Source organism: Branchiostoma floridae, chromosome 8 (assembly GCF_000003815.2).
Source record: "Branchiostoma floridae strain S238N-H82 chromosome 8, Bfl_VNyyK, whole genome shotgun sequence".
NCBI lineage: Eukaryota > Metazoa > Chordata > Leptocardii > Amphioxiformes > Branchiostomatidae > Branchiostoma > Branchiostoma floridae.
This window is the reverse complement of record NC_049986.1, coordinates 7302622-7328105: the sequence shown is the minus strand read 5'-3', so window position 1 is coordinate 7328105 and position 25484 is coordinate 7302622. Positions and strand designations below refer to the sequence as shown.

Below are 25484 nucleotides of genomic sequence, written 5' to 3'. Positions count from 1 at the left end.
GCGGCAGTTAATTGTGCCGTGTTTCTTCCTACCGGTATTTTGTACCCCCTCCCAACCACGCGCCCGTTCGCCGTGTAATTCCGCGGCGTGTTACAATTACAATATTACGCTTTTAGCAGGACAAGAGTGGCAGAAAAGTTACACAGAAGAAGTGGCAAGGGTAACCTATGACAGCAACATGTAACTGGAGAAAATGATGCGTTGACAATTTGTCAAATCAGTATGGCTAGAGAAATCGTCGTAAACGTACCGGTATTATGATAATAGATGTTATATTGTACCATGTCTATCAGATTTGCCTGTTTGCCATTGTTTAGCTTTGTATAATCATATCCATGATATCAGCGATAGACCCCGAATTAGCCAATCAACTTTCTCTCTCCTAAGTCAACGAAAGATCTGCATTTTGCTTTCTGATCACTAGGGGTCGCTGTGTTACTTCAACAACTGGATCCGTCATAAAATGGCTTCTATGAGACATTTTGTGGTTATACTATTCCTGAAGCTTATGGTTAAGTGGCACAGATAATGAGGTGGCACCCATTCTATTGTTGCTAAGCTCTTATTTGCTCCTATGTTTGCTTCTGTAGAATCAAGGAGCTTTTATCTGATAAAAGCTCCTTGGTAGAATCAGGAGCTAAAATAGGATAAATACCAGGGTTGCGCTAGTTGGGGAAGGCAAGGTCAAATCTTGCGAACTACATTTTGTATAACGTTAACGTTATCAGATAGCCGTTTTGACTGTTTCATGCTTTTCTTGCTTACGGTCGCCTTTTTGTGTATGAAGAAATTTTATTCCTGCATCTGTTCATTCATTGCCTACGTAAGGCAAATGTTCCTGTCCTTGGTTCTGAGCGCCATCCACACACATTTAAGCAAATTTGTCCCTGGCACTGAACACCGTCCACCCATTATAAGTTAGCGTACCAGTCCTTGGTGCTGAACATCCACACACGTAAACATACCTGTCCCCGTCCCCGCAAACTACATACACATGGGGCCTTTTCGCCAACTATATAACAGCATGTGATAATTCGTGGGTGCTAAAGATAAAATCACATTTCTTCACTGCGCCTCCATGTGTAAGTGCTGCTTGGATTGGCTGCTCTGGCTGTCTTGCAATACAGCTTTAGGTTAACTATAGGTTTCAACTTGCCCTCGTAATGGTAGAATGTGGGCAAATGCTCCAACTTAAATGATCACAAAGAGATACACATGGTGATAGATGTCAAAACTTTATTGTTACTGGTATTGTGTTATAATCAACTCTTTTGTCAATTATTAGGCACATGATCAGTTTAATGCACTTCATTTGGTAACGAGATGTGAGCTATCTAGATGTAACATAAACCACTGTAAAAATGCTAAGAATTACGTTATATATACGTTAAGTTGAGTGTCTTTCAGTACATTGACTTACATAGTACCCTAAAACTTTAGTACTGGTAAGTTATCATGAATGACAAAGTATTCTATACTTCTAAGCCTGTCTCACTTTTCCTTTGAATGCATGCATGAACTTGGCAAATGCAGCTTTTCCCACGATGACATCAACATCCAAGTGCTCAGCATCTTCTGTCACCTGCACACCCTGGACTGTGGCTGTCTTGTACAGTTGACTGGAAGAAAAACTTTTTATTAGCATGAAAGTTCATTTGTGCTTGTAGTTATTGTATAAATATAGCTGAAGCTTTGTTCCAATACGAAAATATTTGAGCATCAAAATTTCGATTACCCTACTGCAGTCAAGATTTCAATTCAAGTGACCAAACAACCAGATCACGTGACCTTATTGACATGTGATGTCAGCAATTGGTCATAAACTTCCTGGCACTTGATGCACAAATATTTTGTGCTGGAACAAAGTTTTAATTCTGTATATAAAACTTTTTATTCAGCCTCTACTCAATGATGATGGTGATAATCAATGACATTGCTTTATTGAACTAAACCAAGACATTAAACTGGTGTGGCCTTGAATAGTATTTCAAGTACATGGCAGACCACGGAAATCCTGTATGGAATGAGTTTGTAGAGACATCAAAATGTGCAGTCTAACTAGGGTGAAACCACTGGACAGATTTGCTTGGAAGCGTGAAGACTAGCCGACTGCTGCATACCTGTGCATCACAGACCCCAGCATCTGGCAGTATAATCAAATACAGTAGAAGCCGTTTAATTGCACTCCTATTTGCCATCATATTTTGTGCAATTATCCGGATGGTGCAACAAAGTGAAGTTATCCACAGGATTTTGTGGTTCCGCGCAATTAACATCATCCATTCTGCAATTAACTGGCTTCTACTGTACTGGATACTACTAGTACTATACATGTACCTGAGTTGTTGTCCAGCCATGGGAATCCTGAGCGTAGTCTTGACTGTATCTGTGGCTTCAAACAGCCTCTCCTCTACCACATCCCTCAGCCTGTCCAGTCCTGTACCCTTCAGGGCTGAGATGTTTATAACAGTGCTGTCATCTTCCTCTGGTACTGAGCTGGGAAGGCAAGAAACATAATTTTCAAGGTTATGTTGGAAGGCAGTTTCTTAACATTTTCAATGTAGTCTGTAAAGCTTAAATTTACCCTTATCTTGGAAAAATTGAAATGGAAAGTGATCCAGATCCAGTTTTAAGTCATTTAAGAGCTATTTCTCCATTGGTAGTGGGAAAGATGCCTATGTACAGTATTTACAGGTTAATTGTACCGTGGACAGTCTCCCGGCTCTTTTTGACAAGCACAAAGAACAGTGAACCTGGTGCAACTTAATTTCAAACCCAGGCAGCACAGTGTGCAACCTGGAATTTTGCAGTTGAAATACCTCTTTTCCACCACCTTTGTGCATAAGCTTTTGTATCTATTTCTTGTAAGATAAAACAAAGTTGCAACATGCAACTGGAAGAAAAAGATATTGGCTAAGTAGCTGATTTGAAGAAAGTTATAACTTGGAAGTGGGGCAACCTGAAATGTTGATGGCACAACCTGACTTTTGACACAGGTTGCTGCTTGGGCAACCTGGCTGCAAAAAAAATATTTCGAGCACAGCCAACATGGCAGCCAGCACCTGCCTACATCAATGATATGGAAGGTGAAAGATCGACAATACCTTTCTCCATCCAACAGGTCTATCTTGTTGTTGGCCTCTATCATGTTGTCCAGTAGATGCTGAGGTAGTTTTAAGTTGCTGAGAACCTGTAGGACGTTGTGTTTCTGGTTCACAGTGTCTGGGTGGCTCACATCTCGAATGTGAACAATCAAATCCTGGAGTAACAAAGACAGGACATTTCAATACTACAAGTATATCATATTTAGGGACAGCATACCTAGTACAGGGCTTAGTATTGGAGTTGTGCTCCAAAATGTTTGACTGTGGGTATACCTACAGGTACTGGTAGATTTGTGTAGGGTAACTTACATTTACTATTGTTTACTTGAAGTATAGACATTTAGGTATCAGAACAAATAGGAAAACCTTCCGTGTATTCACACCAACACTCACTATCCGGTTTAGTGTACGCTGTTCCCTGTCTTGCAAGGGTTGGACGTTTTACTTGTCATTTTCATAATTTTCAAGTAATCTACAGAATTTGACTTCACTTATCCTAACGGTGTGTTGTGCACCCAAATTTCACTGATACCAGGGCACCAGTATACACAAAAATGTATTTCAATCCCTTTAGTAGCAAATGATGACATCAAAAATGCTTCTGTCCCTGAGGCATTATCAAAAATATCATAGATGTTATAATGCTACTTCAACTTTATCCATGGGATAACCTATATCCATTGTTTGTGAAAACATGATATGTAGGGATATCAAGTTGATGGAAGGTGGCTTCAAATTGCAATACACAATGTGTATTTTTGAAATATTACAGTTTGAAACCATTGTGGTCAACTTGATATCGCTAAACCCCCCATATTTTTAAAACAATGCATATATATATATATATATATAATACCACACGGATAAAGATGATCTAGTGCTACTTTTTGAAAAGTTTTGAATTACATAAAAAAACATCCAGCAGAAAAGAAAGCATAATATGAATAATCAAATCTACATAAAGTAAATAAAGGTCAGTATAAAGAAAGCTAAAAATTCCTTACAGACAGCCTGACATCCTCTAAAGTGGCATTGAATGAAGCGATGAGATGGTGAGGCAGCTGTGACAGGAACCCCACTGTATCCACGTACAGGGCGGTCATCTTGGAGGGCAGCTGACCGGCGTGGGCCGTGACGTCCAGCGTGGCAAACAGCTGGTCCTGTGGCTGGATCCGCTCCTCACCGGTCAAGGCCTTTATAAGGGTTGTTTTACCTGGATATCAAGTTAACAAAGTTGCCAGTTTTCATAGATTATAGAATGTTCATTGATAAATGACATTCAGAGAATGATCATTGTACACAGTGTGGTAATTTGACACAGGCTCAGTCAGAACATTGTTGCACCAAGCTATATCTTAAAATTGTTTAACATCCTTATTACTCCTGTACGCCTTAGGGTAATTGAATTGACTCTATAACTAACTACTTTATTACAACATTATACTGTAAATGCATTTAAGTCCGCGGGGATTTAATTTTACGGTAGCGGGAAAAAGGACTTTTCACGGAGGTTTTAAGTTCGAGGTAGCACCATGCACTGTAATCTCTTACTGCCATGGAAAAATGTTCGCAATGGTTTTAAATTCGCGGTGAAGCGGCCACCGCGATAACCACAAACATGAAACCACAACGAAAGTTTCTGCATTTACGGTACTTAATGCATCTCTGCTATATACTTTGTCTGACCCTTACTTCTTCCCTGATGACCGAAATGAAAAGTGGCCTGCAGGCCAATTTTAGCTTTCATGAATAAACAAAGGTTCAAACAAACAAACAAGAATTTAGTATGGTTTACCTGAATTAGTATACCCCACAACAGACACTACAGGTATCTCCTTCTTTGTCCTGCCCGACCTGAGGAGGTCACGTTTCTTCTTAAGTCGTACCAGGGCCTTCTTGATGGCCGTCTCCTTCTGCTTCAGGACCCTCTTCCGGAGCTCTCGGAACGTCTCCCCACCCCCTCCACGAGTCCTCACCCCCCCTCGCTGCTGGTCAAGGTTGGCAACCTCCTCACTTATCCTCATCCTAAGGGGGCAAGAATGAATGGAATGAATGAATTGCTACTGAAGATTACTACATGCCCACTGGTCATCACACAACACAAACGTCAAAGTCAAGCAACACATTAATGTAGAGAAGTTTATTGCATGTTCGTGCCCGAGGGCTAATTGCAAGTACATGGTATAAACATAGTACATTTGTACATATACAAGTAACAATGGACAGTAATGAACAATATTCTACTCTAAAACTTAGTGTTGGCTATTTCTAAACAGGTTGGGTTTGACTTCTTTTTTGGAAGCAGAGGGAGATGAAAAGCCCCACTTTTTCTAAAATTTGTGGGTTCTGCGATTTCAAGAGAAAAGTGGCTTGGTTAATATCCTGGCAGGCCTATCTCTTAATCCCAGTGAATTTTTTCAGGTCTGGTTTATCTGGACTGGCCCAATAAGCAAAAAATGGTTTTGTACCAGTACACCATGGCCATACAGTTACCCACTCCTTATAGTTACTGTAACAATTATACACATGTATCTTGTAAATACTTACTTAAGATAGGGAATCTCTGCCAGGGCTATCTGCATCCTTGCCTCCTTGGTCCGTGCATGGTCTTTGAAGATCTGTAGCACAACTGTGTATCTGCAAGGAAGATAAACAGAGCTTGCTGTTGTAGTCTCAAGAAAGCAATACATGTATCAAATACAAAATAAATGTATTCAACTCTGTAATGAAGGGAAAAGGCAATTGAAGGCATTCTTTCTTAGATGAGGTGATGCATGTATGCTTTTCTTCAAGTACAAGTACCTAGTACTAGAGGAATGCAGCTTTATTTCCTGTGGTTTGTATTTTCAGTCAAGCATACTACATATTACCCCTCATCTTCTCACATATATATAGGTGCGCTGGGTTCTTTAATATGCAGGACACCTGAAGCTCATATGCAAAACTCCCACATACACACCAAAAGGACAGATGCAACCCTTCCCACTGTGCTAAGAGGAGTTTTAACTTGTCAGCTACTACTGCCTTTGAATAAATAGAACTTGATCAATATGGCAAGGGCACAGGCTGTATAACCTTTTAAGCAAAAAAAAAAAAGGATAAAGATATACCTGTCAAACACAGAGACTCCCCATGCCTCTTCCATCTGTTTTTGCTGCCGGCCTGTCAGAGCCTCAACACTCAGGAACACTGCAGTCACATCTTTCATGGCCTTAAAATGGGTTAGAACAAATAATCTTATAAAAATGATATTTCATCAGATGTAGTATGGTTGTTGCAATGGTAATACATGTGAAATCTTTTAAGAAGTATATCTAATGCTTTTTTAAAAGTGGGTTTTATCTGTTAATTTCTCCATCCTAGCAATATGTACAAAAGTTGTAAGCTACTTTTAAATCAAGCCTTATTTTACCTCCGTAAATAGTTTCATCAGGTTGGTAGATCGATTCAACCCGATGACATCAAGAAATGTTATCAAGATATAATGTACCTTTAAAGAAGGTTGTGTAACAAAGAAGACTTTGTTGAAGCCTTATTCTACTTCTTAGTTCTAGCCTTAGTCTTATTCAAGTCTTACCTCCACCCTACTCTGCAAGGAGGCAGGGGAAGGGGGCAAATTATCTACGCAAGTCTGGACCTAGTCTTGTGCTCTCTTGTGAGACTAAGGTCACTCCGTGAACAAGATGTGTCACAAGACATCGAAAATTTTGAGGTATGTCTCTATGCCTTTCAAAAACCGTCACTGTTTGAATCTATATTGTTGTAACTGTATGCATACCTGAGTGATGAACATCTTCTATGAAAGCCTTATTCTGATCTAAATATAATTGTTATCAGCTACAATTTTAAACAATGACCTTGATTTTCTCTGTTAAGGCCTGAAAGTTGCCCTTTCCGAAGACTGTCTTCTTGTCTGGTGTTTTAGTAGACATCAGGACTGTGTGCACCACCTTCCAGTGTGGTAACGTCTCCACAAGGGCCACAGACTCTGCCAGCATCAGCTCACCTGAAGGACATATCAACAAGAAATGTTATTAAGAAATAATGTACAGCTCTTGTCTTTGTGAAAGTTTTTAAAGAAGAGTTGCTGTACCACCTACCAAACCTGGGACAACATTGTCACATTTCTCACTATAAAAACCATGAACCACCATGAATATTTTGTACAGTTTACAGCACTGTAAATGCATTTAAATTCACAGTAGCAGGAAAATGGAGTGTTCGTGGTGGTCTTAGCTAAAATTGCGGTTGTGCCATACACTGTTTACACATATTTAATATGATGAATAGATATTTGTGGTAGCATTAAGTTTGCAGTGGCCACCACAAAAGCTGTGAACATTATAAAACTACCACAAACAATTCTGCATTTACAGTATGACTATGACTGTCCTGAGACTCATTGTGTTACAAGAGGTAAGTTCTCTTACCTAACAATTAACATTACCTGATAGGCATTTTAACCTATGGAGAATGAATACCTTTACCTGTAGTAAGGTGTTGTTTCTTAGCTCCCCACTTCACATTGGGCTGTACCACAACGACCTTGTGGCCTCCCTTGGGGGTCACCAAGGTCACTTGCTCTTCGTACAACTCTTCTGCCAAGTCCTCCTCATCAAGTTCACTGTCATACTCCTCGTCTTCATCTTCACTATAAGTGACATCAGAGTCAAGATCAATGTCAGGATTCCTGTCCTCTTCTGTACTCTCTGTAACTTCTGCTCTCTCCTTAGGTTGCTTTCTGTCCTTTCTGTATCTTTTAGAAGAGCTATGAAAGCATCTTGTTAGAGGACTGTCTAGGAAAGAAGATTGTCTACAATTGAGATACCCTCTTCTCTGTTGGAAGATCTCTTGACTTGATATCAATCTTTGGCAAGGTGCAATTGAGCGCCAGTTTTGCTTGGTCCGAGACATAGCGTCCACTTGGCTTTTCCTTGTCCCATAATTGAGTCTAAAGACAACACCGTGAATCCTACACACGTTTGCGTTTCTTCCTATTACTGTTGTATGGTTCCTCTTTTCTGGAATCGAAACTTGGCGACGATCTGAGTTCAGTATATCCCCTGGCCCTGGTGAAGACATGCACATGTTGGCTGCGGTTCGCTGCTGGCCAGTCGAACCAATCACAGACTGTAGAACCTTGCTGCAGCATCTTTTCCAGGCTGTCATCATCATCATCAGTGATGGACAATGTGATCTGAGGAGTGTCTCATGGTACAACGCAAAGTTGTAGAGCTTCATGGCAAACGTTGGATCTCAAGGAACATAAAATCAATTTTGCTTCCGATTTTCATAGGAATATAATCAATGTTCCAGCCCACGTTGCATGTTTTGACTGTGGCTGTGCAAAATGTTATAAAATCCAACTTTTTCTTATCCAACTGATACGTGCTTGCCCAATGCTGTGTAGAAGAGAAAAGAAAGTGTCCAGTGCAGTGTGCATGTGTTGCTGCGTCGTCTGCTGCCTCTACTTCCGGGTACGACTTTCCGCAACCTCTGACCTACTGAGAGCATTGTGGGTATGACCTCTGCCCCCGGATCCCTGAACGCCACGTATGTTCCCACACGCACACAAACTACACAATGGCAGGGACCCGGCGTTCACTTTCTCCTACCATACGGCTGTGCACCGCCTCGGTTTTAGTGTTCTTCTGTGTAGCGTGGAGTCTGACGAACGCGCACGACCATGGTCACGGGCACGGGCACGGGCATGGACATGGACACGCGCACGGGCATGCACACGCGAACGGGCATGCACAGGATGCACACTTGCACGACCATGGACATGGCGAACCCACACACGAGCATTTCTACCACGGCAGCTCCTACCAGGAGAAAGAGGAAGGACATCAACATGAACATCATCATCACGATCATCATCATGACCATGACCATGCGCACGAACCAACACACGAACACTTCTACCATGGAAGTGCATACGAGCAAGCCAATGAGCATGAGCATCATCATCATCACGAAGAAGGAAGTAAACCCTCCAGCCGTGGAGGAAATGGACCACAGAGGGACACAGTAAGTAGACATCAAAACGACGTCGTTTGCAAAAGAATAAAATCTTGCATTCCTGTCGTACTCGAGTAAAAAGAGGTATTGTTTTCAGTCTCTGTGTATGTTTGTCTTATTGTACGTGTCCGTTGTAATTTGAATATATAGAGTGACAGGATGTGAGGTAGAAGGTAGTGTGACCAAAGACTGGCAGGATAGGAAGGTTGGTTTGGCCCGGGTCCAAGGTTGTTCCCGCAGGCTGTCAGGAAAATACATCGGACAAAATCAGTCCGCAATAATCATTATAATCAATGAAACAAGAAGTTTGCAAAAGATCCATATGTAAATACATGTTTGAGATCTTTGATTTCTTGTTTGGTTTTGGTTTTTATCAAAACAGTAGAATGTGTTTTAATAATGTTTTGTATCTTTTCCCCACAGATGACTATCTGGTTGACATCCCTGACTGCCACTGCCCTCATCAGCGCTGCACCAGTCATTATCCTCCTCTTCATCCCACTGGAGGCCAACACTGCGGAGCACGAACCCTTACTCAAGGTCTGTTTGTTTGTTTGTTTGTTTATTAATCTTCATTTAGTGTTGACATCCAACCACTGCTCTTCCTGGAGTCCTCTTCCATAAAATATAATAAATTTTAACTACTAAGTACTACAACGTTGTCATACTAACACTTATCATCTATCGGTCATAATACAATAAATTACATGTTTAACATCGACCAATAACATCATTTAACATCATAACATGGTTAAATGTTAACCTGAATTAACATTTGAGTTGTTTATGATGGTAAATGACACACTTAACATCAACCAATAATATGATTTAAAATCAACCATGTCTGTACTGTTATGGCTTTTGATTGAAAAAAGAATGCTTTTTTCATATTGTAGAGATGGCAATTTCAATGTACACATATCAATGACCATACAGTGTAGCAGGTTAAATTATACCCCATGCAAAAATGTACCTGGGTATATTCTGGCCAGGAGTGTAGTCTGGCTTGCTACACCTGCTACACCTGTCATGGCTTGTTATTGAGAGTAATTGACAGAATTTTGTAACAAAATCTGACTGAATTGATACCAAACTTTATGTGTTTGTTTTTGTTCACAGGTGTTGTTGAGTTTTGCCTCAGGTGGCCTGTTGGGAGATGCCTTCCTCCATCTCATCCCACACGCCACGTCACCACACTCACATGGGGAGGACGATGGTCACGGTCATGGTCATGGTCATGGTCACTCACATGGTCACTCTCACGGTCACGGTCACTCTCATGGTGGTGACCACGGCCACTCACATGACATCGGCGTGGGGCTTTGGGTAATAGCCGGCATCCTAGCATTCCTCATTGTGGAGAAGTTTGTACGGTATGTAAAGGGGGGACACGGACATTCCCATGGTGCATCGGGGCATACCCATAATGCACCTGCAGAGGAGGAGGACAAGCCCAAGGCAGAGGAGAAAGAGGGCAGTACTGATGATAAGGAGGGGGAGGGAGAAACTGAGCTCAGAAAAAGGAAAAGCAGCAAAGGAGATGGAGAGGAAACTTCAGAAGAGAAAGATGGAGAAGTCAAGAAGGAGGAGGAAGGTGAGTTATAATATTATTTTTAAGTTTTGAGGGAAAGATACTTAATAGTTAATTAGTTGATTGCAGCAGACTCCTGCAATCCTCCATTTCATCTTTTTCTTGTTTGTTGTAAAGTGGATTTGTCTCTGAGAGTCTTGGCCTTCACTTCTGTAATCTTTTAAAGCTGTTATGTTTGCCAGGAATGTTATAGTTTTATCAGCATTTGTGTTGGATGGATTCTCTTAATATTTGGTGTCTGGGTAGGTGAGACGTGAAAATGTTTATACTTTGGGTCCCCTATTGGCTGTCTATGGTACTCAAGGGGAACTTCCAGTTTTGATATCTTTTAGAATATGCTGCAAAAAGGCTATGGGATCTTTAGTTTAAATTGATTCACAATGTACCATTTTGCTCTCCAGACACAGATGTTGAAGAGCCTGTTCAGGACATCAAGATAGCCGGGTACCTGAACCTGGTGGCTGACTTCTCGCACAACTTCACGGACGGGATGGCCATCGGGGCGTCGTTCCTGGTGGGGCGCGGCCTGGGGATCATCACCACCCTCACCATCCTCCTACACGAGGTGCCACACGAGATCGGAGACTTCGCCATCCTCGTGCAGTCAGGCTGCTCCAAGAAGAAGGTTAGTAACAAAACTATGGATTGAGCATGTTTAATCAACTGCTGACATTACTACAGTGGTTTGGCCATGCTACAAGAGCAAAGGGCACTCTAACTCACACTATACTGCAAGGAAGGGCGGAGGGTGTAAGACCTAGGGGACGTCCACGACGGACTTGGACTACTAGTAGTGACCTGAAAGTGACCTGAAAGAATGGTCGGGACAAACAGTACATCAGCTAGAAACCCTGGCTGAAGATAGAAGGAGATGGAAAACTTACGTTGATGGCATTACTGCCCCTACGGCCGATGAGGCTATGGGACCGGTGAGGTGAGGTGAGGTGACATTATGTATCCCCAAGATCACGTGTTAACAAGAGTCTACGTTCTAAAGTGATTGGTCATCAGTATTGATCCTGAAGAAGCGACAGTGGTTATTGAAAATTTGATCCGTGTGTAAGTTTGTTAAGGTGAGGTGAGGTACAAGTTTGTATTGGAAGAAAGTTTTGGTATTGTACTATGAGTACTACCAGCACAGATGAGCTTCCATGATAATTATAGATTAAGATGTACCACATTTTTGGAAGTAGTGTCAGTCACCTTTTTCAAGATGTCAGTCCAGAGACCAGAGTGTAACTTAATGTAAGGTTTGGACCACTCACACTTTGGATAAACCCCTATTCCTAGTCAGTTTACCAGGGCTCCCATTCTCTTTCCTAACAAACAAAGTGGAAAGTATGGGAGCCACAAAAAGCTAATAAGCATGACACCAATAGGCTGATATCTTAAGTCTACAGTCTATGGCGCTACCGCAATCACTCCATTTTCCCGCTACCACAAAAGTTAATCCCTGCAAACTTATTAATTAAATGCATTTACAGTATGCCTACATTTACAGAACGCCTCAACTTCAAGTGTGTTTTTATTTGTTTTCTATGCAGGCAATGCTTCTCCAATTCAGCACAGCGACTGGTGCCATGGCTGGGACTGTGTTCGGCCTCCTAGCAGGCGGAGGCGGTGCTACAGCAACCATATGGATCCTACCATTCACAGCAGGGGGGTTCATCTACATCGCCACGGTTTCAGTAATACCAGAACTGTTGGACGGCCGCTCCAGTATCTGGCAATCCTTCAAAGAGATCGCAGCCCTTCTAGTTGGGGTGTACATGATGGTTCTGATTGGGGAGTTAGAGGAAATGTAGTGATAACATGTATTGTGAAAGGATAGTTCTCTTACTTATGGTACTTATTGTGTATTTTTCCTTTGTTCAATGTAACACCAGTAGAGTTCCTGCACTCTGAGCCTGAGCAACTTGTGCAACTTGTCCCCAATGATATACGTACCACATCTATTGCAGTAAAAACACCAGATATTCTTTGTGTATTTATTGCTGTAAAACATATGGAATCACATGTGGAAATTGTGTTCTGTCCCACAGTGTATACAAGTAATAAGCCTGTTCAAGGTCACAAATGTGCATGTGCAGCAAGATGCATTGTTGGTGAAATGTCAAATGTAAAGGCCCCTAACTTGTAAAGAATTCTTGTTTGGACCTACCCTGAGTATCATCCTCCATAGTGACCGCTGGCAAAAGTCGTGAGCCAGCAGTCACTATGGAGGATGATACTCAGGCTAGTTTGGACAATTCCTGATACATGTGTTTTGGACCTTCACCTCTGACATATTACCCGCAATCAGGGCTCTAGCCAGCTCGAATTTTTTTTCCGTCAACCAATTCCCATTGTCGCGAAAACCGCAAAAATCAAGTTAGAAAGACGGAACGGAGACCTTGAAAAACAGGTTTTTAATGAGATTATCATATGCGAAAGGGCACCGACACACATTGTCAACGATCATAACAATAGCAAAACAATCAGTTTGTGGCTTTTACGACCGTGGACAGCGTCCCCAAACCGCCTGTAGCTTCCACCAAGAATTTTTGTCCGTCAAGGTTGACGGATTGGTTTTAAGAAATTTCCGTCACACGCAGCAAATTTCCGTCAATTGACGGAAAACGGACGCTGGCTAGAGCCAATGCATCTCACCAATCACGCAATGTTGGAACCACAAAGAATCTTTTACTGATAAGTCGGGGTGGTTACTGATAAAGAAAAATTCAGGTCCAGTTCAAGTCCAGAGGATTGCGACAGGTCCGGACCTGAACCTGAACCTGGACCTAATTATCTGTGAAAACTTGTGAATGGGCGATACTCACACATTGGTCCAATTTGCTACAAAGGAATCTGGTTGGTGGAGTACATATATGAAATGATATATGTATGATGATGATGATATATGTTTTCATGCACCTATGTTTCTGATATGTATTTATTTAGTACATGATATACATGTGACAGAATTATCAATGATATTACAAAGATTCAAACATTTCTTTAAAACAGCACTGTAAAGACTGTTACTCCAGTCATTGTACACAAAATCTAACAGCTTTTCCTGATCTTTCACCATTGATTGCATTCTCATTGGCTAATGAATGTTATGTGTCAAACCAATTAGCCATGACCAATAATTAAATGCCCAAATATGGCAAAAGATAGCAGTCTAGATTATTGACCAATCACATTAAGGAGAATGATAGTACATGGCCAATCAGAGACTAAGTAGTATGACATGACCAATCACCATTGGAATTGGTAATTGCATTTTACAGACTGGCCCAAGGCACCTTTTTGTTGATGCACCTTTTTTTCCAGTTTCAGCTCTTGGATATGTTGAAGCGATAGTCAGTCACCACCAAAGACAATGTAGATTCATAGAGTAAAGAAAACTTTGCATTCCATATGGTTGTATATTGTAAATTGACTGAAAAGTTACATTGTCAACTTTAAAAACAGTGATGGCAGTAACTTGTGGCAATAAATTGTCATGTGAAAACAATAGTACAGCTTTCTTGTTTATTTCCTACTTTTGAACTTGGCCTTCAAACGCAACTCTTCCATCCACCAGATTCAAAAAATAGATTAAAAACTAGGTTACAAAATATAGGTTGACATTGGTGGGTTCTGTTTGATTTGTATGCACATTACTTTATTTTAGACAATGGCACCTTTCCAAATGCAGTATTAATATATTATATGCTTAAATATTCTTTCTGAAATCAAGGAGGTTCTATATGAAAAAGCCTCCTTGATGAAATCGGGGTATTTTTGCTTATGAGAATTAATTTCTTATATCCTAAGTTTACATCACCATTATTATAACATGAAAAGGCACCCTCCATGCCGTTAAATGATGTGCTATTGCGGTACATGTCAAGAATGGACTAGTTTATTAAACCAGTACAGCCAAGTTTCTCATTGCAGTAATGACCCCTTTCTGCTCAGCGGAAAACTGCAGCTCCTCCAAGATCTCCCTATTGTTGGTCTGTTTCAGCACCACGGACAGCGCCAGTTGTTCCTGAAATCAACGAATGCTTGTTTTACTCACGATTTGCACTACGAAACATAGCGGATTCCTTCCTGTGAGATATCTTGCGATTGTAAACTATTCAATAACCTGGAACCCAGTCTACCGTGGATTGGCCAGACTACCTTTGGGACAGGAGAAACTTCTTGCGGCTGAGGTAATCTTTCACACCCGGTAGGAGTTTTGCACGGTGGGAGTTAAATCAGCCATCCGTGGCTGGGAAATTTAACTCCCACTAGTACTGGGCAAAGTCCTACCGCGTGAAAATCATACCGGGTGCAGACGATCACCTTGGCGGCAGAAAGCTTTATCTGCCCCGTAGACAGCCTATACTAGCTCCGTAGGCCGCCAAAGCCAGCCCAAGCAGCGTAAGGACTGGATTCCAGGTTAACGTTAGTTCACCTTTATCCGCGGGGTAACCTATATCCGTTGTGTTGCTAAACAGGGTATCCAGGGATATTAAGTCGATGGACGGTAGTTTCATATTGTACTATTTTCAAAATATTGCAGTTTGAAACCACCATCTGTCGACTTGATATCCCTAAATACATTGTTTTTAAAATGAACGGATATAGTTTACCCTACGGATAAAGGTGAACTAGCGTTAACTATTCAATCACATTTACATTGCTCTTTGCGTCTCAGCAACATAGTAGTATGTTTATCATAACATGCATATACGTACCCTTTCAATTGAGATAGCAGCTTCCGTAGCATCCTTCATATCCTTTGCCGCCCCCACGCTTCTCCTACGGTAGCGGTCGTGGATCGGACAGGCATTCAGAACTAACAGCGCCAATGTAAGCGCCCATGAGCTGTACACCCCTGTCTCAATGGTATAGTCTGTCGAGATCTCGGTGTCACTGCGATCCGCACCAATACCTGACAAAAGACGTAAATTTGTGCCAGAAATAAACATTTTGAATGCATCAATAAACAAAAGGAGCTACGTACACAGGAAAACATGAAAATGACATTAAAAAAAAATTATCACAGGAATATTGTACAATGCTAAACTTCCTCCTAATACTGACACTTTCCAGGTACATGTACTTTTGACCAATTACTGACGTCACGTATCCACAAGATCACACATATACGTGTCCGTAACAAATATATGGAAAAAAACAGGATTGAATTGTAAGAGATATAAAGGAGGTCATATAAATCAGGCACTCAAGCCATCACTGAACAGAGACGAGGCGTTATAAACTTCCTGACACGTTTGACCAATTGCTGACGACACGTATCCGCAATATCACGTGTTAATAAGATCACGTGTCTGTAACTCTCGCGAGATTACTGTATGAAGTGATTGGTCATCAGTATTGATCCTGAAGAAGGCGACAGTAGTCATTGAAAATTTGATCCGTGTATTACTTTGTGTTGGAAGAAAGTTTAGCATTGCACTATGATTATTACCAACACAGATGAGCTTCCATGATAGTCACGGAAACGTTTGCGCCGTACGGAGTTTCAGAACTGATCTTTCAAAAAAGATTACCTGTTGATTTGATCCACGGCAGCTTTACGAGAAACAGTTGGTCAATGCCCTGCGTGTCATTGGAAGATTTTTCTGGTTGTACAGAACTTCCTATCCTCACCAGATGGTCGAACTTAGGTTTCCTCGGATCGTTTTCCTCAGTGAGAAACTGCAGCGGCATGTTTCTGTCTGCACTGGCAATGTTGTTTTGTGGGTAGGGTAGAACAGTGAAGGCTTTCTTCAGATATCCTGTGGATGGAAAGACATTGTGTCATCTAAAATTGACAAATATACAAACAGTGGTCGATACAATAGATGCGATATATCTGATTTCCCTTCTTTTGTTGTCCTATGTTGCGTATTTTATTGACATTTTGTTGACATTTACGCGCATAGAATAAAATGAATTCTAGGCTACTCACAAGCCAACGTAAACTTTTGCTGGTTATAAGTGGAAAGGTCCCGAATTTGTGACAGGGGATCAAGGTAGCCTTGTGCATATATGGTGGTCTCCTTTGAATTCCATTACATGTACTTAGATAACTATCACAGTACATGAAAAGATGTGAACGAGCTTGAATTGATGAGAAAGAAAGTCTTGTAGCCGCATAGCTCAGTACCCACCTACATGTACGAGTTCCCTTGCGATATTCTCCACATGTTTTGTGCTGGTCTCGTCGGTTACCACAGTAACGTCCTTCCCTAACGCCTGCAACATGCCGGTTATGGCAACAGCGCTTTGAAGCCCCTCATACTGCTTCTGTGAGCTGGGTTCTGTTGGGAAAGGAGATACTTTCATGTTGGTGTGCTTGCTTTTTAGTATCCTCTACCAGGCTCCGTGGTTCGGTGGCCTCATTGTGGAAATTGGACAAATAGGGTCAATAGTACGCCAGGGGAGTCAGTCACGTGGTTCGGATATTGGTAATCTACTCGGGCGGCTGACTCCCCTAGCGTACTATTGACCCTATTTGTCCAATTTCTACAATTAGACCACTGAACCATGAAGCCTGGTAGAGGCTATGCTTTTAGGGCATGCAAGGAAAAGAGGCAATTGCAATACGCAATGCATATGGTTGCACTTGTGACCACCTAAGGAGAAGGTCCACCTGGCCACTGTGTAATTTGTGGCCACATTTGGTAATTCCTTGGATTTTCATGATTGGCCCAATCATTAAGTATCTTGTTTACAGTAACAAAACTGGTTGGAAACTTTAAAAAAGATATAGTATCAAACATCATACAAAGAAATGCAAAGTAACTCGTTCCTTTTTCAGCTGTTTCATATTAAGAATACAGTAACATGAAAATTGCACGCAGGAACTTGTAGCCCACCTTTATCAGGACACGTAATGGCCACCACGGCGATTGATGACGCATGGGACAGAGACAGGGCTGACTTCAACAATGTGCCTTCTTCGTGCACGTCTGATAGACATCCATTCTGTGCCTCCCGAACCGGCAGTATCAGCCTCTCCAGTTCATGGACGATCCCAACAGCGTTTTCCGATGCCACGCTGTACAGTAGAGGATTCTGGGATATCTGTACAACGCTAGGGGTGTCGGCCATGTTTGTGCCCTTGACAAAGGTCGTCTTGGTGTCACAGAGAAACAGACATCCCTTTGTGCCACGTGTAAAGAAACCAATTGACGGAGCTGTTGGAAGAAGTTGATAATATTATAATATTATCGTAAACCTTACAAACGAGAGGTGTTGTAAATTTTACGGCACATTTTTTTTTTCATAACGCGAGTGGTCCTAATCCCGACCTATCTTCCACACGACCGTACAGTTGTTTTGTAAAGTTGCACTTGATACATGTACTAAGTAAACCCTTGTCAAAACTCGTCAAAGACAAAGCGGTGAAATTCAAGCAAATTTTCAAGCGTTGGTTGTTGGTGCTTACGAACTAAGCAAATGTTGTGACCCTGCAGATGTCAAAAAAGTGACTTAAGTCAACTGTCATGGGCCGTATCGTGAATGGGCACTCTTGTATATCGTAATAATGCTTGTTTTTCCAACTAGTATTAGGTATTAGGGATAGGTCGAGGTTAGGTGTGGAAGGCTCCAATTCAAAATGCCACCAAGATCAAAGGCTTCAGATCGAGTGTTGAGTCCATTCTGCTCTACGGTTCAGATTCATGGTCCTTAACCAAAACCCCTTGCAAGAAACTTGACGGGAACTATACCCGGCTCCTTCGTGCCACCTTGAATGTTGACTGGAAGAGTCATACCACCAACACACAACTCTACAATGGCCTGCCACGGATTACCAGAGTCATCCGCGACCGACGCCTGGCCCTTACCGGTCATGTGATGCGCCACGACGAGGTGGCCGGAAGGGTTCTGCTCTGGCGGCCTGACGACAAGAGAAGACGTGGCCGACCATCCCTGACTCTTAAGAGGGTGATTGAGGAGGATGTTAGCCTCCAAGACGGAGACCTCCTGTCTGTCATGCGGGACAGAGCCGCCTGGAGGAACTTTATTGTGTCACCGGAAGGATGACCTGAACTGAACTGAACGAGGTTAGGACCAGAGACGTAAATGTTAAATTTGAACTTACAAGCAGACATTACAGCTGGCTCCATGGTGACTCCACATGGCCAGAACGCGGGTACGTCTCCCGGGCTGGGCTTCACAACATCACCCCAGTCAATGTTCTCTAGGTCACTTATACCTATCACGGCTGGAAAACATTATTTGTGATATATTATAATACGATTGAATGTAATCTTTTAAGAAAAGAAAATATACATACTTCACTTCTACATTATTCTGAACCGATTTCTATAGAGAAAGGGCATTTCACATGCAGTTCCGTGAACTAAAAAACAACAACGAACTTTTTCCTACCCTAGACGTATACTAGGAATACACAACACAAACACTACTGTCTGGGGCTGTAACTGACCCCCTCTTCTAGGAGGCCTTTTGGATGTTGTGGGGGCTGATTTAAGCGAGATTAAACCAAGCTAGAGTTATATACCTGGGTCACCAATGTGGATAGGAGCTCCGTGTGAAGTTGGCGTCCAATGCGTGACCCGGAAGGCTGTCTCTAATTTGTCCGCTGGTATGTAGCGCATACTCACCACAACTTCACAGTCAAATGAGTTGAAAGGTTGGCAGCGAATACTCGTCTGGAAACAAAACAAAAGTAGCACGAAGGATCTTTGACACATTATATGGTCCGATGCTATCCGTGAGGCACTCAATCACTTTACGCATAATATATATTATCACAGTTTAGCATCATAAGAATTCCATGATAGTATACTAACTGGAGAAAAATAAAAATGGTAGCCTGCAGCTTGTGTATGTCAAGCAACAACCCTGAGATCAACCCTTTTCGCTGGGTTAGTGCTGGTCAGATTTTAACCAATCAGAGACTACCTCCTGTTATTGGCGGGAAAGTTACTAGCCAATCATGCTGTCTCTTGACTGTAGACGGCAACGCGATTGGCTGGCTAGTGATGGCTTGCCATGACCAGCGCATAGAAGCGGTGAAGGGTCGTTGCTTGACGCATACAAGGTACGGACCTGGCATAGGAAGATGTGTCAAATAAAGATACCCTAAAAATGCCGACGTCAAGCTTTTGCTCCACGTTCCGTAATGGGACACCTGCTTCCAGGAACGCCCCTTCAAACGAGAAGCTGCAGCCGGTGTAGAAAGTCACCATGTCCTTCATCTCTTCCGTGTACTGCAGCAAGGTGCCCGCCTCTGGTAGAATTCTGCCATTCTTGCAAACACTGTACACACCATCCGTTCTGCGAGAACATGAAAGTTAAAATTCGTAAACCTAAGGGCACAACCCGCCGTTCGTGCAATTTGTCCGTACGTTTTTTTTTTTTTCGGAGGCCACGTCCGCCACGTATTTCTGCAAACATTCAGGCTGTACAGGGCAGGCGCGTCGCCCGTACTGGCACGTATGGGGTTGAATCCGCAGCCCGATGGCACACAAAGTTTTGCATGCACATGAAGTTCTACGGCGTGTCTGCGTGCTCCAATTCAGCCGGATTCCCTACGAGTTGGTACGGCGGCGGTAACAACCACTTACGGATCCCAAAAGATTGCCCACGTTTTGGCACGTAGACAGCAAGTATTTGCACATACGGCGGCCGGCGGGTTAAGTAGATCTACATACGGTTGTGCAAAGACAAAAATTGTTGAATGTGCGACCATATATGTTTTAGGCTACATCCTCCCATGCCAAGCCCAACGCTCGTGTGCATGACCCTGGCGTACCGACCTGTGAGCTGCTATTTGCCAGCATCATTAGCCAATCACGTTGCCGACTACGGTGAAGAAGCAACATTATTGGCTGACGACTGGCCATGGCTAAGAAAAGATCACAGGCCGGTTGTTTGGCTGTCATGACATACACAATAGATGGATCTGGCTTGTGAATATGTAAAATCCAGCTTTTTTCAGCTAGCGTTTAGGCTAATGTCGCATTTCCAAACCGGGGCGCGGCATGGCTGTTTGTGAAAATAAAAGGAGCAATGTATACGTAAAGATATACAAAAGTAATCCCCACGACTATTCTCTTTACGTCTTGTGTAGTTTGGTGTGTTTTATATCATACTTTTTGTTACCGAAAGCTGCACGACCGGGCCCCGGTTTGGAAATGTGGACGCGGATGGATCTGTGACTACTTTGCCATCTTACCTGATGTCGGATTCCTCCGCTAGCGGTGGAGCGGTCAGCTCACCAGGTTTAGACCTGTACATCATAGGAAAGGCCCCCGTATTCAGCGAGCAAAAAGTCTCGAAGTCATCAGCCAGGGACTTTGGCAAAATGGTTACGTTGGCCTGGGCATACCCTGTAAAAATGGCAGTACGACAGTTTTGGAAAAAAATTGCAGTTTTCATCCATGCCACTGGGCCAATACATCATGACCTGTTGAAAAGGAAAACATTCGTTTACTTCTTCTATTCGGCCATTTTTATTTTTCCGCCCAATCCACCTATAGCTAGGAGGACCAAGAGAAAGCTACGGCCCATAAGGCCTTGAATCCCGGTATCTGCTTGAAGTTTATAATTGATTGAAGACATTTATAGCACATTTTGGCCACACCGGGCAAGTTACAGGTCACAACAAGACATGTTGAAAACATTCAGTTAATAGATACAAAATGAATCTATCGTTGAATAAATTCAACTACTCCTCGCTTTTCTGTTATAGTGGAGATAAAAGAACATAGATATGTTTTATGATCGATGGTCTGTCTAGCTGCATTAGGAATATGAATTTTTCTACAGCACTTCTAAGGTGTATGAAGTGAGAAAACAGGTTCTGTATAACCTTCTACAGTTCATTTCTCTCTACGGTATACAATCTACACTCTACTAATATATGACATTCATCCTCTATTCTATTTAAATTACAATATCTGTATAGTCTTTGTTCCACAATGAGTAGAGCTTTACAAGAGAGACGGATGTTACCAGAGCACATCCCTGATGTCGGCCTGTCTCGCAGCTCCCCGGCCCGGATGAGACGCCGGACGTCCCTCGGGTGCCAGTCGGCAAACGTCTCATCTTCCCACTTTGACATCACCGTGCAGATGTGATGGTAGGTAGTTCCCTTGATGTCACGTAAGTATCAACTGTACCGCTTGCCTGTGAAGTGTATTAGATCAAAGAGCGGTTGAACATCAAAGGATATCTACAGACAATGTAATGGAACTTGGCTGTAGGTTACATTGGGTCCCGATGGAAAGATCAAGAAATTTAACAACCAGCTCACAGGGCATAGCATCATCTTCATCATCATCGTCACCATAATCATCATCATCATCATCATCGTCATCATCATAAAGCTCTATAAACCAGCCAACAATCAGCAGCATTAGAACGTATACAGAAGCGTGTGCTCAATTCTTGATTATTCTTTCTAGACTGAACCTCTGTGCTTTAAAAACTAGAAGAGAATAATTTTTCCACATCTATGTTCAATTCAAACAGGTGTCGTTGCTGGTTGCTTGCTACCCGTAATGAAGTTTAGAACAGAGGGTTAAAGGGAGTTCGAGCTTAGCACATATACATTCGCCAGATTTGACAGGTACAAAAACAGTGCTATTCCTTGTATATACTTTTGAATTCCTTTCTGATAGCCTGTTGTCTGGATACATTATTACCAAATTGTAGGATTAAGAATCCCTATTTTTAGGTGCGTATCGATTACTTTCTATGTTATGCTGTATATATCAGTGTTGTTTTAGTATATGTATTAATGTATGTATGAAATGAACCATTCTATAATGACTCAAAAGACAACACAACACACGAAGCGTAAAAGATTCGTTTATTTATCGACGAAATTCGTTGAGCGCTCTGTCAAATCGCACGGCCGCAGTAAGGTCACCAACGTGCGTGCCGCATTCTCGAGTTCCTACGCAGAGACATCCAACGGCGCCAGCAAACCGCCTCTTGTCTGTACTCTGCTATCTCAACCGTAATCATCAGTTCTTGTGGGCGTCGCCACAAACCAGCTGTCAGCTAATCAGAGAATAGGCCTTTCAGTTTTCAAAACAGGGATCTCGCATATATAAGGGTAAGCTCATTAATATTTATGAGCAGGGCGGTCAGGAACTGATGGTGATGGTTGAGATAGCAGAGTACAGACAAGAGGCGGTTTACAGGCGCCTTTGGATGTCTTTTTGTTGGAGAATGACGTGTCGCAGCTTCAGTGAGATACTTGCTTTATTGATGCAACGTACTGAAAACGCTCTATATCTATTTATGACAATGAATCACGAAAGCATTCAAATGACATTCTTCTTTACATAGGTTGCATGTGGGAATGTTTAACCTACATCACAAGTGAGCATCGGTATTTCTTAATGGTTATCGTTTAACAATTGTTTTTCCATTTCAAAAGTCACTATGTGACGTTAAAAGAAAAGTTCACATAATTAAAATCATCACAAATATCAAGGCGATCAATTCTGATAAAGGTGAAATAATACGTCCATACTATGGACTCTATAGGGACGCATTGAACCTGTTAGGTATTCCAGTAATATATTGTATTGAACCATGAAACAATAATCTATACCAACAGGACATGATAGAAAAAAAATACATTTCATCAGATAGAAGATCCAAAGGTAAGACAGGATACAATTTTTTTTGCATCGACAACTTATTGACACTTGATATTATGATACATCATGATATGTTGTACAATTTCGCCCTTATTTACATAATTTGTGCGTAATATTGTAGATACTGACATTAACCAATTAACCATAACATTCTTTTTTTGTTCTTGGCAATCAATTTACTAAAAACAATATCATTGCTGCCGTTCAAGGTTCAAATTCGATCCCTAGATTTTCTGTGAACGTGCACACTCAACCAACAGCGTTCACTCAAAAATCCTCATAATTTGATGTTCTGTTGTACTTTCAAAGAATGTCGCTAGATGGACCAAATTTTTTCCCTCTCAAATGTATACTCACATATGAATCTAATCACAATCCAGGGAAACAAAAAGGAAAATTAGTGACATGTCGTTCTTATACAAATCCAGTAACAGTTTGAACCTATACATATGTCTCTTTTTCTACAGTGCTGTGATGACAAACATTCCCGTTTAACATTTTTGTCGCAGCACTGTCTTCATCTTCATCCTTCGCTTCAACTCTGTCGGACTTCAGTTCTTCCTTTCTTCTTCTTTCTTTTATCATCGCTTTTCTCCACGTCGCCACTGAAACAAGTACGATGGTAAACACCATCATACACGCTCCAGCAAGCTCCATGGCTGACGGTTTAATGGCAAATATCAGGTACTGTAGCAAGAAGGCTAGTGCGATAGTCACACCTTGTAGCATCTCTACCACGATGGCTTTCTCCTCAAGGAAACCTACAGACAGGCAGTACGCAGCCATAACCCACGTTAACGCCTGCCCTGCAAGGTATAGCGATGTGTCATAGTCCAGTTCCCACTGTGGAGTCACCAAGGCGTACATAATAGGTACAAGAAACACAGAGCCTATCCCTTCTGCGAACGCCAAACACGTTGTCCTGGGTAGTCGCAGTAATAAGGACCTGTACATCACGTTGACAAAGCAAAACCCAATCGGCCCTATGAAGGCTAGGATGTTGCCGACGATGTAGCTTGTTTGTTGTTGATTCGCTGGAGGCATGGCTGTCGTGTTTGCCGAATCACGGTAGGTGGCGCAGTAGACAGGGAATGTTGTGTTCACGCAGAAGGTCGCGTTGTTCACTTGTAAAATGTCGAGGGAGTTGCCACTTGTCTGTGTATAGTTCGCAGAATTCAATGACATGCTTTTGTTGTTTGTCGCCTCTTCAGGAACTCCACCTGTAAAAAAAAAAGATACGTATACATGTATATACGAATGTAAGATGATCTGCGACGGTAATTACCATAAAGATACTATACTTTTCCAGTATACATAGTAAACTTCTTACCAACAAGCTTTTGATCAGTCCTCTGATTCTTCTCAACCTGTAATGACCCGAAGCGAAGTCAAATGACCTTAACCGAGACGGGGGCCGATACCGACTGCCGGGCACGTTGGACCCTATGTGACGTCACACATCCGTTCAGGTACTTGACATAGGTTTCAGGTCATTTCGATTTAAGAATGATCAGAGGACTGATCTAAAGCTTTTTTTTTGCACTGTATCCTTACATAGTGAAGCTTAGTTGAATCATAAAACCTTTGGGTTCCCACAACATCAACTCTATATACTCTAAAACGCAGTCAATGAAGGACGGATCATGTTATTTTGCATTAAGCAAACAAAAGGTACCAGAAACGTATGACTATCAGTCTATCCTGGGTGCCCCCTTACCGGCAACGATTAGACCAATGGCAGCGATCCTGATGACCACGCCCACCAGGACGACACGTCCAGGTGGTTCCTTCAGGAGTCGCCAGGCGACCAGTGACGTCACGATTGGGCTTATAGCTCCACGACCAATGGCGAAGGTGTTACCTAGGTTTGAAAAAACCCAGATGTGATTGACAGCCAGAATCAACTACGTATATTTTCAATTTCTATGAGAACAACTAAAGATCCGTACTTGAAGATGTGTTTGGCAGCCACATTCTCCTACGCAGAGACATCCAACGGCGCCAGCAAACCGCCTCTTGTCTGTACTCTGCTATCTCACCATCAGACCCTGACCGTCCTGCTTATGAATATTGACATTACCCTCATATATGCGAGATCCGTTTTGAAATCGAAAGGCCTATTCTCGATTGGCTGACAGCTGGTTTCTGGCG

The 25484-nt window shown here is 42.2% G+C and overlaps 4 protein-coding genes across 6 annotated transcripts in view; 1 reads left to right on the top strand and 3 right to left on the bottom strand.

Annotated features, from left to right (window-relative positions):
* Positions 1–1219: 1219 nt before the first annotated feature.
* Positions 1220–8518, bottom strand: LOC118420679 (putative GTP-binding protein 6). Its single transcript, XM_035827574.1, has 9 exons — positions 7592–8518; positions 6962–7110; positions 6215–6315; positions 5652–5741; positions 4900–5129; positions 4109–4317; positions 3105–3259; positions 2338–2496; positions 1220–1619 (listed from the first exon to the last, which is right to left on the bottom strand). Exons 1-9 carry the CDS (start codon positions 8343–8345, stop codon positions 1481–1483), a joined length of 1986 nt encoding a protein of 661 aa, XP_035683467.1. The 5' UTR covers positions 8346–8518; the 3' UTR covers positions 1220–1480.
* A 104-nt stretch (positions 8519–8622) lies between these two features.
* LOC118420681 (protein catecholamines up-like) lies at positions 8623–12718 on the top strand. The gene is made up of 5 exons (XM_035827578.1): positions 8623–9134; positions 9549–9665; positions 10245–10719; positions 11118–11341; positions 12261–12718. Exons 1-5 carry the CDS (start codon positions 8688–8690, stop codon positions 12519–12521), a joined length of 1524 nt encoding a protein of 507 aa, XP_035683471.1. The 5' UTR covers positions 8623–8687; the 3' UTR covers positions 12522–12718.
* A 633-nt stretch (positions 12719–13351) lies between these two features.
* LOC118420680 (D-glutamate cyclase, mitochondrial-like) overlaps positions 13352–25484 on the bottom strand; it is a 27504-nt gene continuing 15371 nt past the window's right edge. For all 3 annotated transcript variants that reach the window (XM_035827575.1, XM_035827576.1, XM_035827577.1), the window contains exons 2-11: positions 21673–21846; positions 20894–21047; positions 19797–19992; positions 19214–19364; positions 18791–18913; positions 17562–17882; positions 16854–17003; positions 16251–16478; positions 15432–15628; positions 13352–14737 (exon numbers count right to left, since the gene is read on the bottom strand). In XM_035827575.1, coding sequence (XP_035683468.1) covers positions 14612–14737; positions 15432–15628; positions 16251–16478; positions 16854–17003; positions 17562–17882; positions 18791–18913; positions 19214–19364; positions 19797–19992; positions 20894–21047; positions 21673–21781 — 1755 coding nt within the window. In that variant the 5' untranslated portion in view covers positions 21782–21846 and the 3' untranslated portion in view covers positions 13352–14611. The remainder of the gene's footprint in view (positions 14738–15431; positions 15629–16250; positions 16479–16853; positions 17004–17561; positions 17883–18790; positions 18914–19213; positions 19365–19796; positions 19993–20893; positions 21048–21672; positions 21847–25484) is intronic.
* LOC118420683 overlaps positions 22783–25484 on the bottom strand; it is a 7143-nt gene continuing 4441 nt past the window's right edge. The window contains exons 3-4 of the mRNA XM_035827580.1: positions 25051–25194; positions 22783–24553 (exon numbers count right to left, since the gene is read on the bottom strand). Of these exons, the coding sequence (XP_035683473.1) occupies positions 23775–24553; positions 25051–25194 (923 nt within the window). The 3' untranslated portion in view covers positions 22783–23774. The remainder of the gene's footprint in view (positions 24554–25050; positions 25195–25484) is intronic.